This window comes from Mustelus asterias, chromosome 21 (genome assembly GCF_964213995.1).
Source record: "Mustelus asterias chromosome 21, sMusAst1.hap1.1, whole genome shotgun sequence".
Taxonomy (NCBI): Eukaryota; Metazoa; Chordata; class Chondrichthyes; order Carcharhiniformes; family Triakidae; genus Mustelus; species Mustelus asterias.
Genome location: NC_135821.1, coordinates 53,175,143 through 53,191,185, shown reverse-complemented (window position 1 = coordinate 53,191,185; position 16,043 = coordinate 53,175,143). Strand labels below are relative to the sequence as shown.

Below are 16,043 nucleotides of genomic sequence, written 5' to 3'. Positions count from 1 at the left end.
AAAGATCGTAATACAAACACAAGAAGTCAATTCAAATTCCCACTATTCCATTATCCCAGCTATATCTTTACAGACACAAAAATCAATAAAGAGTTGCAACTAGATTGATTAAAAAGCCCTCTCGCTTCAGACCAGCAAGTTGCAAACATTTTTCCTCTGAATTCCCAAACATTCCTTTGATGCTTTCCATCCATCTTGTATCCTTCAAGACACCCAAAAACTGAACTCTAGGGTTAGTGTTTCTTCAACTGCAGAGTAAACACATGAATTCCTAAACACAGTCTTCCAGTGGCACTTCCGCTCAATTGATCACTTTACTGAGTCCTGTAACCGATTACTCAGTTAACTACTGTCCCAGTGGTCTTGCAGTTTTACTTCTTAGAGACCTCAAACCCTCATCTTCTCTCTCTCACAATATCAACTCTCTCTCTCTCTCTCCACGCCTGCCTTTTTCTGCCTCTGTCACTTCACTTTTGCAAGGCAATAGCAAAGCTCATTCTACTTTTTTGTTCTGTTTTCTGAATCACTGAACTTCAAACCCCTTTCAACCCATTTCCTTCATTTGAGATTATAAAACCTCATTAAAATGCATATATACACAAACAAATCCAAAAGACCTTACAGTAGCTATACAGTAGGATGAGGAATAAACCAGGAAATAATGAGGGCATGTAAAAAGGCAGTATATTAATCATGGGTAACTTTAATCTTCATGTGGATTTGGAAAATCGAATACACGGAGGCAGCCATGAGGAAGAATTCATAGTGTATTCAGGACAGTTTCCTAGAAAAGTATGTTGTGGATCCAACCAGGGGTCAGGCTATTTTGGATCTGGTAATGTGTAAGGAGGCAGGTTTAATAAACAATCTTGGAGTAAAAGATCCCCGAGAAAACAGTGGCCATAACATGTAGAATTTAGCATTCCATCTGAGAGCAAGAAGCTTGGGTCAGAAACAACTATGCTAAACTTAAATAAGGCTAATTACAAAAGAATGAGGGCAGAATTGGCTGGAGTGGACTAGCAAAGGAATTCAGCAGAAAAGACAGTTGACTAGCAATGGCTGACGTTTATGAAAATAGCTCATGACTCAACAAAAATTCCAGTGGGGAAGGAGGATTCTAGGAAGGTGATAATCAATCATGGTTAACCAGGGAAATTAAGGGTGGTATCAAACAAAGAAAAAACATACAATGTGGCAAAGATTAGTGGTAAGCCAGAGAATCGGGGAAGTTTTAAAAATCAACAACCTAAAAATAATAAAGAGGGTAAACTACATAGTAATAGAAAAATGAACAGTAAGAGTTTCTTTAAATATATAAGAGAGAGAAAAAGTGAACATAGGCCCCTTAGAGGATAAGACTTGGGAAATGATAATGGGGAACTAGGAAATGGCAGAAGAGTTGACTAAATACTTTGTATCAATCTTCATAATAGACGATACTAATAGCATTCCAAAAATACTAAATAATCAAGGAGAAAAGAGGTGAGGGTGGTGGGAGGTGGGGCGGGGGGGTGCGGGGGGATAAGTACAATAATCACTAGAGAACGTACTAGGGAAAATATTGGGGCTAAAGGCCAATAAGTCTCTGGACCTTATGGGTTGCATTAAAGGAAGTAGCTACAGAGATAGTGGACGCTGTGGTAGTAATACTCCAATAATCCTTAAATTCTGGAAAAGTCCCTGAGGATTGGAAAATGGCCAATGTAACAATCTTATTCATAAAGGGAGGAAGACAAAAGAGATAACTATAGGCCAGTTAGCTTAACATCTGTCATTGGGAAAATGTTAGAGTCCATTATAAAGGATGCAATAGCAGAGCATTTAGAAGTACATAATATAATCAAGCAGAATTAGCATGGTTTCATGAAGCGGGAATCATGCCTGACAAATTTATTAAAGTTATTTGAAATAGTAATGAGCAGGATAGATAAAGGGGAACCAGTAGATGTAATATACTTGAATTTCAAAAAATATTTTGACAAGGTACCACACAAATGATTACTTTATAAGAGCCCATGGTGTTTGGGGAAGTATATTAGTATGGATAGGGGTTGGTCAACTGATAGTATCCAGAGTTGGAATAAGAGGGGCCTTTTCAGGATGACAATCTGTAACTAGTAGAGTGCCACAAGGATCAGTATCTACCACCTTTGCAATAGATATATAAATGACTTGGACGAGGGAAGTGAATGTACTATTGCCAAGTTTGTGGATGACACAAAAGTGAGTAGTAAGGCAAGTGGTGAGGGTGATACAAATAATCTACAGAGGGAGATAACCAGGTTAAATGGGTGGTCAAAAACTTCGCAGATGAAATGTAATGTAGGAAAATGTGAAATTATGTACTTTGGTAGGAAGGATAAAAGAGCAGAATATTATTTAAATAAAGAAAGACTGCAGAAAGCTGCAGCACAGAAAGATTTGTGGGTTCTCATGCATAAATCACAACAAGCTAGCATGCAAGTTCAGCAGGTAATAAGGAAGGCAAATGGAATGTTGGGCTTTAATTCAAAGGGAATGATGCATAGAAATAGTCTTGCTAAAACTATACAAGGCACTAGTTAGACCAAACCTGCAATGCTATGGACAGTTTTGGTCCCCTTATCTAAGGAAAGATGTACTGGCTTTGGAGGAGGCAGTCCTGAGAAGGTTCACTAATTTGATACTGGGTATGGAGGGATTTTCTTATGAGGAGAGGTCGACTAAGTTGGGCCTGGACTCATCGTAGTTTAGAAAAATAAAAGGCCATCTTATTGAGACAGAAAATTCTCGGGGGCTTGATGGGGTAGATGCAATGGGGCTGTTTCTCCTTGTGGGAGAATCTAGAACCGGGGGCAAATTCCAGAGTAAGGGTCACCCATTTAAGATGGAGACAAGGACAAATTTCTTCTCTCAGAGGTAGTGAGTCTGTGGAATTCTTTATCTCCTTCCTACCAAAGTGCTGTAGAGACTGGGTTATTAAGTATGTCTCAGGCTAAGATAAACAGATTTTTAATCAGTAAGGAAATCAAGGGTTATGGAAATAAGGCGGGAAAGTGGAGTTGAGGATTATCATAGATAAGTAATGATCTCATTGAACGGCAGAAAAAAGTCAATAGGCTGAATGGACTTGCTTCTGCTCCTATGTCTTACGGATCTGGAACATTTTAGTGACAGGTCTATCTGGACACCAAGGTTCATGAACAAAATCTAAATGAAACTGAAGCCTTTTTTTACCTTTCTAAACCAAAATATATATGTGTATAGTAAAATATTATTTAATTTAGTTATTTTAAACCAAGTAGAAAGTTGCCATTTTATCTCCATGAGTCTTCCAGATGCTCCTGTAAGATAATTGAGAAAGCTAAATACTTATGTATTCTGAAAAAGATTGCATTAATTTTGATGTGGACTATGACATTTGGCCAGAGTTAGAGTCAATCTAGAGATGTACTACCACTCAAAAACACCACCAGCTAGCGATTAAAGGACCTGGGTTTTTGTGAGTAGGGTCAAGTCGGGAAGCCTTTAGAAATGGTAGGTGGGACCCAATTCCAGGATTCCCAACTGCATTCCCCCTTCCGTCAGCTTTTGCCAGCGAGAGATAAGGTTGCAGGTAGCCAGCCCATACACAGCTCTCCAGCACTTTGCCTTTACCCGCTACATGTCAAAGACAGGCATCTCAAACCACCCCAAGATGGAGCCAGGTCAATTCGGTTAGGAGACATGGTTCATTGTACCTTAGAGGTTATGAACCATAAGAGAACACTAGACCCCACTAGAGTTTTGAGTCAGGAACCAAAACAAAAGCCATTTAACATTCCCTTTGAAACTAATTGTCCCTGTTACGTTCTCATAATGAAATCATCTGGCATTGTATCCACAGAAGTTGTAGAACAAAAGGCTAGATATCTATTTTTTGAAGATGGTCTCATTATGAATACTTAGCCAAGTTCCAAAAATGGAAAATGCATTCAGCAGAGAATGTTGTCATCTTTATTACCTTGTAATAAGTTATTTTTTTCTTTGTGGGTTTTCAATTCATGTGTTTATTTCTACAAGATTAACTTATGTAAGTGGTTGAAAGCTTTTGCTATTACCACTATGAATGGCTGTGGCTGATTAATACTTTTAAGAAGTTGTAAGCCAAGTAGTTTTTTCTTAAACTGAACTTTTAAAGCATGTTTATGTTGGGATGCTCTTTCAGAGAGTCAGTGCAGACTCAATGGGCCAAATGGCCTACTTCTGCACTGCAGAGATTCTCTGATATCTAACTCATCATTCCCCATTTGCTATTGGTTCCCTGACCTCCTTTGTCTCTAAATTCCCCCAGTGACCTCACACAATGCTTTCTCTTTAAGTACATCCTAACCTCTAACTTACTCTGATTCTGGTTTTCCATTTCAGCTCACTGCCTTCCCTTCTCCCATTGATGCTGGAACATTCAGCCATTATATCCCTCCCTAATCTCTTTTCCACCTCATGTTTCAACCTTAAAAATCTCCCAACATAACTGTTCAATTCGTCCTTCCACCAGCTGTTTCAAACTTGGTCTTTCTTGGCAGCCATTTGTTTCCTACAACCATCTATGAAGAGACTTAGAATACTCCTTCACATTAAACATGCAACACAAATTGAAGTTATTGTTAGAAGTGCTGTAGAAATGCAAGTTGCTGTTTAAAATGTTACTATTTCCAACATTTAGCATTTCCTGTATTTTGAAATTAAAATTTTACAATCCTGGAATTGGAAAATTGAGTTACTGCACTAAAAAAAATTTTAATTCATAAATTTCTGGATAGAATGCGCTATGGAGCAATACAAATTTCCATAAATAACACAGGGCTTTCACAAAAAATAAAATCACCCCTTATTTCATGTTCATTTTCTACATCAAAAGGAACTTGAAAAAAATGTTGTGTTCCAGTATTTCACTAAAAATATCTTTCACCGATTACCAAAATTAAATTGTTCATGGGATCTTTATTTTTGACTGATCTACAACATCAAAACTAAGATTGAAGAAAACACAAAGCCTGGTCAAAATCTTGGATGGTGAAACAAACCTCAGCTCTTCCTTCTCATGAAAATTATTTTTTTCACATATGAATCTAGAAAATAGGGCCCTTATATATAAATTCTCTAAAGTTTTTGAGAGACTCCAGCAAGTAGGCAGCATGGTGGCAAAGCGGTTAGCACTGCTGACTCACAACGCCAGTGCCCCAGGTTCAATTCTGGCCTCGGTTGACTGGGTGGAATTTGCACTTTTTTCCTATATCTGCATGGATTTCCTTCAAGGCTCTGGTTTCCTCCCACAGTCCAATGATGAGCACGTTAGGTGGATTAGCCATGCTAAATTGCCCCTAATGTGTATGTTAGGTGGATTAGCTATGGTTGATGTGCTGGGCTGCGTGGATGGGATAGGGGGTGTGGGCCTGGGTCAAACGGCCTCCTTCTGATTCTATGAAGTTATGAGAGATTTATTTCCAGGCTGGAAGATTGGAAATTGATTCCTTTACTTTCTTTTTCAAATTTTTTTTTTAAAAGAGATATCCATAAGGCAGGGAACAATGCCAAAGGTACAAACAAACATCCAGTACATTACACAATCTTTCATTTGTGTGCCTGCACAATAAATGTCATTGGCCTTCTGTCTTGCAAGACAATAATTTGTGCCATGGTGGCCACCTCTTATGTTAATTCGGTGTGACTGTAAACAGGGTACCTTTTAGTAGAATTCAGGGGGTAGCATTCAGGAACAAAACTTTTACTGATTGCTTCATTTTAACCCCATTGCCAGAGTAATGAAATGAATGGTAGCACCTCTACTCCAACATTGGTTTCCATAAAAATAGATGCCTTCACCCAAAGTTCCAACTTCCAATTGTCAGGTGACAAATTCTTTGTTCTTAGAGTCAGCTTCAAATGATGGATGAAAAATTCTACAGACAAATTTGTGATACACCCTGACATTCAGATGGAAATTTACCCCGAAGTCTGAATGACTCACTTCCACACTGTGGTAGTGTATTTATCAATCAAGTTATTCAGGTATTAATCTCAAACTTTGTTTGCTCTCATTAAAACAAACAGTAATTTCTAGCAGGTTAGTAAATGGTGGATGATTTTTAATTAGTACAGAGGAAGAAAAAAAGCAAAAGCAGTCCTAAAGCCACTTAAAAATACTTATTGCTTGGAAAACAACTAATACCATGCTATAGTCTCATCCGAAGGAAAAAAATGTATCAATGAGAGATGTTAAAGGCGAATCTTAAAAGGAGATACACTGGGCATTTTTGATACTTGTAGTCATTTTTTCTCTCTCATCAATACAAATCCTAGCTTCATCATTGCTTCTGTGTGCACATTGAATTACTTCATTGAATGAAGGATAGTGTATTGATGTTCCCTCTGTTGAGGTGAGGCACAATCATTCATAGGGTGCTCCAATTGGTAACTGATCAAACTTATCATATGTTCAACAGTCAAGTAGTGCAAAGTCCAAAATGTCAGAAATGTAAACTGTAAACTAGGTTATGTTATAATTAAGTTATTGTTCCTCTAGCTTGTTAATTTCTTTTCACGTGTACATAGAACATAGAACAGTACAGCACAGAACAGGCCCTTCGGCCCACGATGTTGTGCCGAGCTTTATCTGAAACCAAGATCAAGCTATCCCACTCCCTATCATCCTGGTGTGCTCCATGTGCCTATCCAATAACCGCTTAAATGTTCCTAAAGTGTCTGACTCCACCATCACTGCAGGCAGTCCATTCCACACCCCAACCATAAAGAACCTACCTCTGCATAAAGAACCTACCTCTGATATCCTTCCTGTATCTCCCACCACGAACCCTATAGTTATGCCCCCTTGTAATAGCTCCATCCACCCGAGGAAATAGTCTTTGAACGTTCACTCTATCTATCCCCTTCATCATTTTATAAACCTCTATTAAGTGTCCCCTCAGCCTCCTCCGCTCCAGAGAGAACAGCCCTAGCTCCCTCAACCTTTCCTCATAAGACCTACCCTCCAAACCAGGCAGCATCCTGGTAAATCTCCTCTGCACTCTTTCCAGCGCTTCCACATCCTTCTTATAGTGAGGTGACCAGAACTGCACACAATATTCCAAATGTGGTCTCACCAAGGTCCTGTACAGTTGCAGCATAACCCCACGGCTCTTAAACTCCAACCCCCTGTTAATAAAAGCTAACACACTATAGGCCTTCTTCACAGCTCTATCCACTTGAGTGGCAACCTTTGGAGATCTGTGGATATGAACCCCAAGATCTCTCTGTTCCTCCACAGTCTTCAGAACCCTACCTTTGACCCTGTAATCCACATTAAATTAGTCCTACCAAAATGAATCACCTCACATTTGTAGCTTTTTTTATTTTTAGATGTCCAGCTCTATTATAGTCTATGTATTTTTTCTAGTGAAATATATTATTTTATTTCCTGTGCAGTATTCTCATTGTCAATATAATGTATGGATCAGTTTTATTTATTCTGTTGGAATCGTTCACAAATACTCATTAAAATGCATTAACGTCTAGTGCAGTTACATTGGTGATTTCTCAAAACACTTAGATGTACTCAAATTGGTGGGACTGCAATTAATTGATTAATTATTAAGCATTCTACTCTTCTTGTTTGTAGCTTCACTGTTCTTGGCTCAACAGTAGTAAATATGAAAAAAAATGTTTGCAACAGATGGTTGTTATCACTTAGCTCCTTCAACTGTCAACACCACATTACCAAGACTGAACAATTCAATAAAATATTCAAAGACAAATAGAATATTAGTGTTCATTTAAATGTTTTGAAAGTCTTCACTTGTAATTGAAAACAAACTAATTCACATTTTGATGTAAAGATTTTCAACCTTTTATAAAGTGAAATTGCTAAAAGACAGCTCAAGATAATTTAAGTTTTTTTGGGGCTGAAAGCAGGCCAAGGTACAACAATGAGTAACAAAATTAACAAAAATTGTTTCAAAATGTAATGGATTTCATGTTACTTGTAAGATTGTTTCTCTATTGTGTTAAGTGGCAGCAAAGTGGAATACATTAATTTTGTTTTAAAATACAGACAAAAATGTATTTAATTGAAAAATTTTAAAAAGTTCAGGAAATTTGGCACTCTACAACCTGCATTCTAAGTCCCTTGTTGATTGTAAATGGAATATGCATATATATGTAGAAATATTTGCATTAGCAATATATTATGGTTTCATTTCTCAGAATTACAAATTATTACTATTTGCATCACTTTGAAGCCAAATGTCTTTATTATAAACATATATTTACCATTTATATGCCGTGCACTGGAAATTTCCTCATATTCCAAATGTTAGACACTAGACTTTGAAAACTATCCCTACTAAATACATATTGTAAGATCTGTATCTACATTGATTCAGCACTTCAATTTCATTGCAATGTGTTTATTATTTACAGTAAGAAGTCTCACACCACCAGGTTAAAGTCCATCATTGGACTTTAACCTGGTGTTATGAGACTTCTTACTGTGCTTACCCCAGTCCAACGACGGCATCTCCACATCTTTATTATTCACCACTTCCTCTTCCTTTCTGCTTTTACTTCCGTACACTTTTTTTTAATACACATTACATGTGCTTAAATTACTCCCTTATGCCAAGATAATCAGTTGAATTGACACTTCAAAGTGTGGGCTATAGACAGAGTAGATAGAAGCAAATTGTTCTTACTGACAGCAGTGTTAAGAGCCAGAGGGCACAGATTTAAGGTATTCGGCAAAAGAACCAAAAGTCACATAGTAAACACTTTTTAAAAATGTAGTGAGTGGTTAAGATCTGGAATGCACTCTGAGAGGATGGTGGAGGTAGATTCGTTTGTGCCTTTTATAAGGGAATTGGATAAACTTCAATTTAAAAGAAAAAAATTGCAAGGCTACAGAGAAAAGATGGAGGAGCGAAACTGGCTAAAATCCTTTTGTGGCGAGCTGGCACAGATTCAAAAGGCTAAATTGCTTTCTTTAAAGTTGTAACCATTCTATTCTATGATTCTAAGTTGCAGTGGCAAATCGGCAGAATCCAAAGGAAATTTCCAGTGATATCATGTGCACTTGATACATATATATTGGGACAGCATGGAAAGTGAGCAGCAAATTGGTGTTGGAAATGATCGTGACTGAGAGATTGGTTAAATATGGGATCAGGAAAATATTGTACTTAGAATAGTAAAATATATTGCAGATGCTGGAAATCTGATATAAAATCAGAAAATGCTGGAAATACTCTGTGTTTGGCAGCTTGCGCACGGAGGACATTTCCACGAGGCGGCTCATGCTGTGGGGCACCTGACCCGAGGAGGGGGGTTGAGGCTTTGGGCCAACTTGCTCCAGAACAATGTTATTACTTCCTTCACTAACCCTGTGATTAAATGCTGGCCTTTCTGATTCTCCCCTTCCCCTGTCCAGCTCATGGCATAGGAAACAGTGTGGGGAACTGTCGACATTAAGGTCTTGATTTTCTAAACTTACTCCTTTTGTAAAACCTCAAGGATACGTCAATCCAAGTTGCTGGTTTTCATATGGGTCATCATTTTTAGCAAACTCTCTCTCACTATGTTTTTCCACACATTCTAAAATGCTCCCAAGCACTGGGCAACATACCATTTGTGATAAAAAAAACAAAAAATGCTGGAAAAGGTAACATCTCTGGAAAGAAACAGAGTGGATTCTGTTGTATCTTCAAAAGGGCAAATCAATTCCACTAACTCTAGAATCATCCGCCACTACTGCTATCCCGTTCCAGTACTCTTATCTGCCTTTTTTGGGGACTTGTATACTCCGTCTATTTATCAATTCTATTGATGAGGGAGAGGGTGCCCTACAATGTGCACTTCATGAACCCCTCAGCCTCCTTCATAGGCAGGAATATTAGCTTCTTGGATCTGTCAAATAAACCATGGCTCTGTTCTAGTTATGATGTGGAGATGCGGGCGTTGGACTGGGGTAAACACAGTAAGAAGTCACACAACACCAGGTTAAAGTCCAACAGGTTTAATGGCTACACATCATGGCTACCATCGACACCGCAAACTGCTGACTCCAAGTGGAGAGGATCTCCAAGGAGATCGTGCATATCGACACAGCACGACACATGACAACGCATAGTCGCTGAGCAGAGACTGATAGCCAAGTTCCGCACACATGAGGACGGCCTCAACCGGGATCTTGGGTTCATGTCACACTATCTGTAATCCCCATGACTTGCCTGGGCTTGCAAAATCTCACTAACTGTCCTGGCTGGAGACAATACACATCTCTGTAACCTGTGTTTAACCCTCTCTCCACTCACATTGTCTGTACCTTTAAGACTTGATTACCTGTAAAGACTCACATTCCAACCATTATCTTGTAAATTGAGTTTGTGTCTTTATACGCCCTGTTTGTGGACAGAACTCCCACTTACCTGATGAAGGAGCAGCGCTCCGAAAGCTAGTGGCTTGTGCTACCAAATAAACCTGTTGGACTTTAACCTGGTGTTGTTAACTTCTTACTCTGTTCTAGTTACCATGCCATGTTTCTATTATTATTGTTTCGCTCACTGTTTTGAATAATTCAATCAAGACACTTCTCAAAATGTCCGGTCATCCCAGATACATGAAGAACCATCAAGGACTATGCATATGGTGCTGTTATCACAAACATGCTATTCAATTTTACTCAATGTTTAACATTCAATATTTCCCCATACCCACTTCTGCAAGTGTTTGAAATTTTATCACCTCACCTTTTTTTCATTCTCCTGTGATAATATTTTATGATGTGGAGATGCCGGCGTTGGACTGGGGTAAACACAGTAAGAAGTTTAACAACACCAGGTTAAAGTCCAACAGGTTTATTTGGTAGCAAAAGCCACACAAGCTTTCGGAGCTCTAAGCCCCTTCTTCAGGTGAGTGAGAATTCTGTTCACAAACAGAGCATATAAAGACACAGACTCAATTTACATGAATAATGGTTGGAATGCGAATACTTACAACTAATCAAGTCTTTAAGAAACAAAACAAAACACGGGACACAGTGGACAGAGTACCCTTCGTTGTCCAGTACTTCCCCGGAGCGGAGAAGCTACGGCATCTCCTCCGGAGCCTTCAACATGTCATTGATGAAGACGAACATCTCGCCAAGGCCATCCCCACACCCCCACTTCTTGCCTTCAAACAACCGCACAACCTCAAACAGACCATTGTCCGCAGCAAACTACCCAGCCTTCAGGAGAACAGTGACCATGACACCACACAGCCCGGCCACAGCAACCTCTGCAAGACGTGCCGGATCACCGACACAGATGCCATCATCTCACGTGAGAACACCATCCACCAGGTACACGGTACATACTCTTGCAATTCGGCCAACGTTGTCTACCTGATACGCTGCAAGAAAGGATGTCCCGAGGCATGGTACATTGGGGAAACTATGCAGACGCTGCGACAACGGATGAATGAACACCGCTCGACAATCACCAGGCAAGACTGTTCTCTTCCTGTTGGGGAGCACTTCAGCGGTCACGGGCATTCGGCCTCTGATATTCGGGTAAGCGTTCTCCAAGGCGGCCTTCGCGACACACGACAGCGCAGAGTCGCTGAGCAGAAACTGATAGCCAAGTTCCACACACACGAGGACGGCCTCAACCGGGATATTGGCTTCATGTCACACTATTTGTAACCCCCACAGTTGCGTGGACCTGCAGAGTTTCACTGGCTGTCTTGTCTGGAGACAATACACATCTTTTTAGCCTGTCTTGATGCTCTCTCCACTCACATTGTTTTGTTTCTTAAAGACTTGATTAGTTGTAAGTATTTGCATTCCAACCATTATTCATGTAAATTGAGTCTGTGTCTTTATAAGCTCTGTTTGTGAACAGAATTCCCACTCACCTGAAGAAGGGGCTCTGAGCTCCGAAAGCTTGTGTGGCTTTTGCTACCAAATAAACTTTAACCTGGTGTTGTTAAACTTCTTACTGTGATAATATTTTATCCAGCGGCTCAAGACCAGAGACTTTAACAATTCAGTCGCCAGTTCTCGGAAACCCTGGGCGCGCAGACAGGAGCGCTCACTCCGCCGGTGGATATCACACACATGCCAAGGCTGCGCGAAGCAAATTGTTTATACACATGCTCTGCCCGCCGGGGGCGGGGCGGCGCGCAATTGCGCGCCATTGGCCCCAGCTCGCGTGCGCATGTACGTGCACAGCCGTGCACCTTTGACCCTGGCTCGCGTGCACACGGTTTAAAGCTCCCCGAGGCGCGCACGCGTACTCCGGCCGTGGGGCCCGCATGCGCAGTGAGCGTGTTGTCTGAAGCGTCGGATTGTGTGTGCGCGCTGAGGGGGGAAGGGATCGTATTCGAGTGGAATCGGGGGGTCGGCGGCCGGGGGAATGGAGCCGGTGGCACCAGGTAAGCACTCGCGGCGGTGGCCTCGGCCCGAGCGGCGGGCAATCGGCAGCCGTCCAGCAGTTTGAGGGGTAGGGGGAGGTAAGGGTTGGTTCGCGGCCCAGTCTCCAGCTCGCAGCCCGGGTGGGGGACGGGGACGCTCCGCACTGAGGGCACGATGTATTGTTTCTCCGGTGAATCTCTGCGGGGTGTCTGGGGATTGGGGCCTTGAGCCGCTTCCTCCCCTGCGGTCGAGGTGAGGAAGGCTGCGAGCGGGGCCCAGCGGACACAAACCCACCCCCTCGAGTGGGTTTGTAAACAGGTGAAAGGATTTGTGAGTACCCGCGGGGATGGCGGGGTGAGTAAGGCCCGGAGAGCAGGCTAAAAGCCGCGGCCTGGAGTCCAGGAGGAAGTGGCTGTTCCGTGATCATACTGAGCTCTGTGTCCGGCTGTTCTCCGCCCCCCCCCCCCCCCGGTAGCCGGGCTCCTGGAGCGGGAAGGGCGAAGTGTTTCTTTAGTTGGGGAGGGGGGGAACTGGGGCCGGGGAAGCCAGGATTCACTGGGCAAATCCCTGACATCCAGCTTTGCATTCGCCTGGGCGAGGGAAGTATGCGAAGACAGCCAAGTGCGAGTTTATAAATGGTTTTAAAGAGCTCTTCTATTGGGTTGTGTAGAACTCCCTTCAAGAAGAAACCTAACACCCACCTCCAACAAGCTTGCACTATAACCGTAGTAGACCGTCCAGCCCCTCGAGTTTAATAAGATCGGTTTATGCCTTTAATGGTCGAAGATTGTCCAGTTTCAGGCACAAGGTGCATTTTAAAGAATAGCGGCGAAAGATCATATGCGAATTTTATTAACTATAAAAGAAGGGATTGGGGTGAGAGTAGAAAGAAGCAAAACCTTTCTAAAGTCGACTAATGTCCTGCTTTTTGTTTGGATCGATGTTCGTATCTTTAATCGCAGGAGCCTATAATTCCTAAGATTCCAAGAATGCACTCCCGAGACAGTTTACTTTTGGTCAAATGACGTTTTCTCGGTTTTAATAATACAGTAGTAGTTCTCAGGATGTTAATTCTGCAATTTTGAGTTTTCTTTTACCTGGATATGAATATTTTCCACTGTTATCAGACAACTTTTCCCACCACTTCTGGATGAACTCCAGTTTTCGTAGAATCCCTCCAGTGCAGAAAGAGGCCATTCGGTCCATCGAGTCTGCACTGACCACAATCCCACCCAGGCCCTATTCCCGTAAACCCACGTATTTACCCTGCGAATCCTCTGACACCAGGGTCAATTTATCATGGCCATCAACCTAACCCGCACATTTTTGACTGTGGGAGGAAACCCACACAGACACGGAGAATGTGCAAACTCCACGCAGACAGCGACCTGAGGCCGGAATAGAACCTGGGTCCCTGGCGCTGTGAGGCAGCAGTACGAACCACTGCAATTTTCTCTGATTAAACATTCAGGAGACCAAAGTCTTCAACCCCCACCATCAACTTTTGTTTGCTCACCATCAATTTCATTTCAATTCTTGGCTACCGTAAACAATCTTGGCAACCTGTTTCAACCGAGTTGAACTTCAAACCTATATTCTTTCCATTACAAAGACCTGTCCACCTCTTTACTTGTCACCCATGAGTGGCATGGTGGCACAGTGGGTAGCATCGCTGCCTCACGGCACCAGGGACCATGGTTCGATTCCTGGCTTGCATCACTGTCTGTGTGGAGTCTGCACATTCTCCTCGTGTCTGCATGGATTTTCTCTGGGTGTTCCGGTTTCCTCCCACCATCCAAAAGACGTGCTGGTTCGGTGCATTGATTATGCTAAACTTTTGCAACAGAAGGTAGCTTTAGAATTGTTAATTCAGCAGTATGAGTAAACCATGTGGTACTCAGTGAGAACTGAAAAAGAATGAAAATAACATTGGCAGGGTATATTGTAGCTCACCAGGTATGGAGGTGACTTAATACCCGGAACTTCTCTTGGCAGATCATGTGTCTTTTCACAATGCTTATAATATTGGTTTCCCTCTACAAAAGAGTCATTTAAGCTGTTTGAAAATGTTATTCTGGAACTAGTCTCGTGTTTGATTTTTCACTTTGGGTGCAACTGAACTTGTATTCAAATGAAATACAGGGGGAAAGAGTGTGTTCTATATATTGTCTTTTGCCTCAGGACAACCCAAAACACTTTATAGCTAATGAAGTACATCTGAACTGAAGTAATTATTTTATTGTAGAAATATGGTAAATATTAAAATGTGATGCTGTTAAAATATTTTTACACTTTTCAAAAAACAATCTCAAAACTTATAAAAGTAAAATTACATTCAACATGTTTTTGTGTAAACAAACTCCTGATCTTCAAACCCTGTCATAAAGGAAGCAGGTCAAAAAGGCAGTCACATACTCAGCCTCATATCTGGGTGAGTTGTTGGAAGGTATTTTGAGAGACAGGATCTACAGGCATTTAGAGACACAAGGACTGACTAGGGACAGTCAGCATAGCTTTGAGAGTGGAAAATCATGTCTCACAAATTTGATTGAGTTTTTTGAAGGGGTAACCAAGAAGGTAGATGAGGGCAGTGCAGTTGATGTTGTCTACATGGACTTTAGCAAGGCCTTTGACAAGGTACCGCTTGGTAGGTGGTTGCATAAGGTTAAATCTCACAGGATCCAGGGTGAGGTATCTAAATGGATACAAAAGGTGGTTGTAGAGGGTTGTTTTTCGAACTGCAGGCCTGTGACCAGCGGTGTGCCTCAGGGATCAGTGCTGAGTCCACTGTTATTTGTCATTTATATTAATGATTTGGATGAGAATATAGGAGGCATGGTTAGTAAGTTTGCAGATGACACCAGGATTGGTGGCATAGTGGACAGTGAACATAGAACAGTACAGCACAGAACAGGCCCTTCAGCCCACGATGTTGTGCCGAGCTTTATCTGAAACCAAGATCAAGCTATCCCACTCCTTATCATCCTGGTGTGCTCCATGTGCCTATCCAATAACCGCTTAAATGTTCATAAAGTGTCTTGACTCCACGATCACTGCAGGCAGTCCATTCCACACCCCAACCACTCTCTGCGTAAAGAACCTACCTCTGATATCCTTCCTATATCTCCCACCACGAACCCTATAGTTATGCCCCCTTGTAATAGCTCCATCCACCCGAGGAAATAGTCTTTGAACGTTCACTCTATCTATCCCCCTCATCATTTTATAAACCTCTATTAAGTCTCCCCTCAGCCTCCTCTGCTCCAGAGAGAACAGCCCTAGCTCCCTCAACCTTTCCTCATAAGACCTACCCTCCAAACCAGGCAGCATCCTGGTAAATCTCCTCTGCACTCTTTCCAGCGCTTCCACATCCTTCTTATAGTGAGGTGACCAGAACTGCACACAGTATTCCAAATGTGGTCTCACCAAGGTCCTGTACAGTTGCAGCATAACCCCACGGCTCTTAAACTCCAACCCCCTGTTAACAAAAGCTAACACACTATAGGCCTTCTTCACAGCTCTGTCCACTTGAGTGGCAACCTTTAGAGATCTGTGGATATGGACCCCAAGATCTCTCTGTTCCTCCACAATCTTCAGAACCCTACCTTTGACCCTGTAATCCACATTTAAATTAGTC

The 16,043-nt window shown here is 41.7% G+C and overlaps 1 protein-coding gene across 2 annotated transcripts in view; it reads left to right on the top strand.

The window, feature by feature from the left end:
* Positions 1 to 12,297: 12,297 nt before the first annotated feature.
* ago4 (argonaute RISC component 4) overlaps positions 12,298 to 16,043 on the top strand; it is a 68,798-nt gene continuing 65,052 nt past the window's right edge. For both annotated transcript variants that reach the window (XM_078237899.1, XM_078237898.1), the window contains exon 1: positions 12,298 to 12,426. In XM_078237899.1, the coding sequence (XP_078094025.1) occupies positions 12,408 to 12,426 (19 nt within the window). In that variant the 5' untranslated portion in view covers positions 12,298 to 12,407. The remainder of the gene's footprint in view (positions 12,427 to 16,043) is intronic.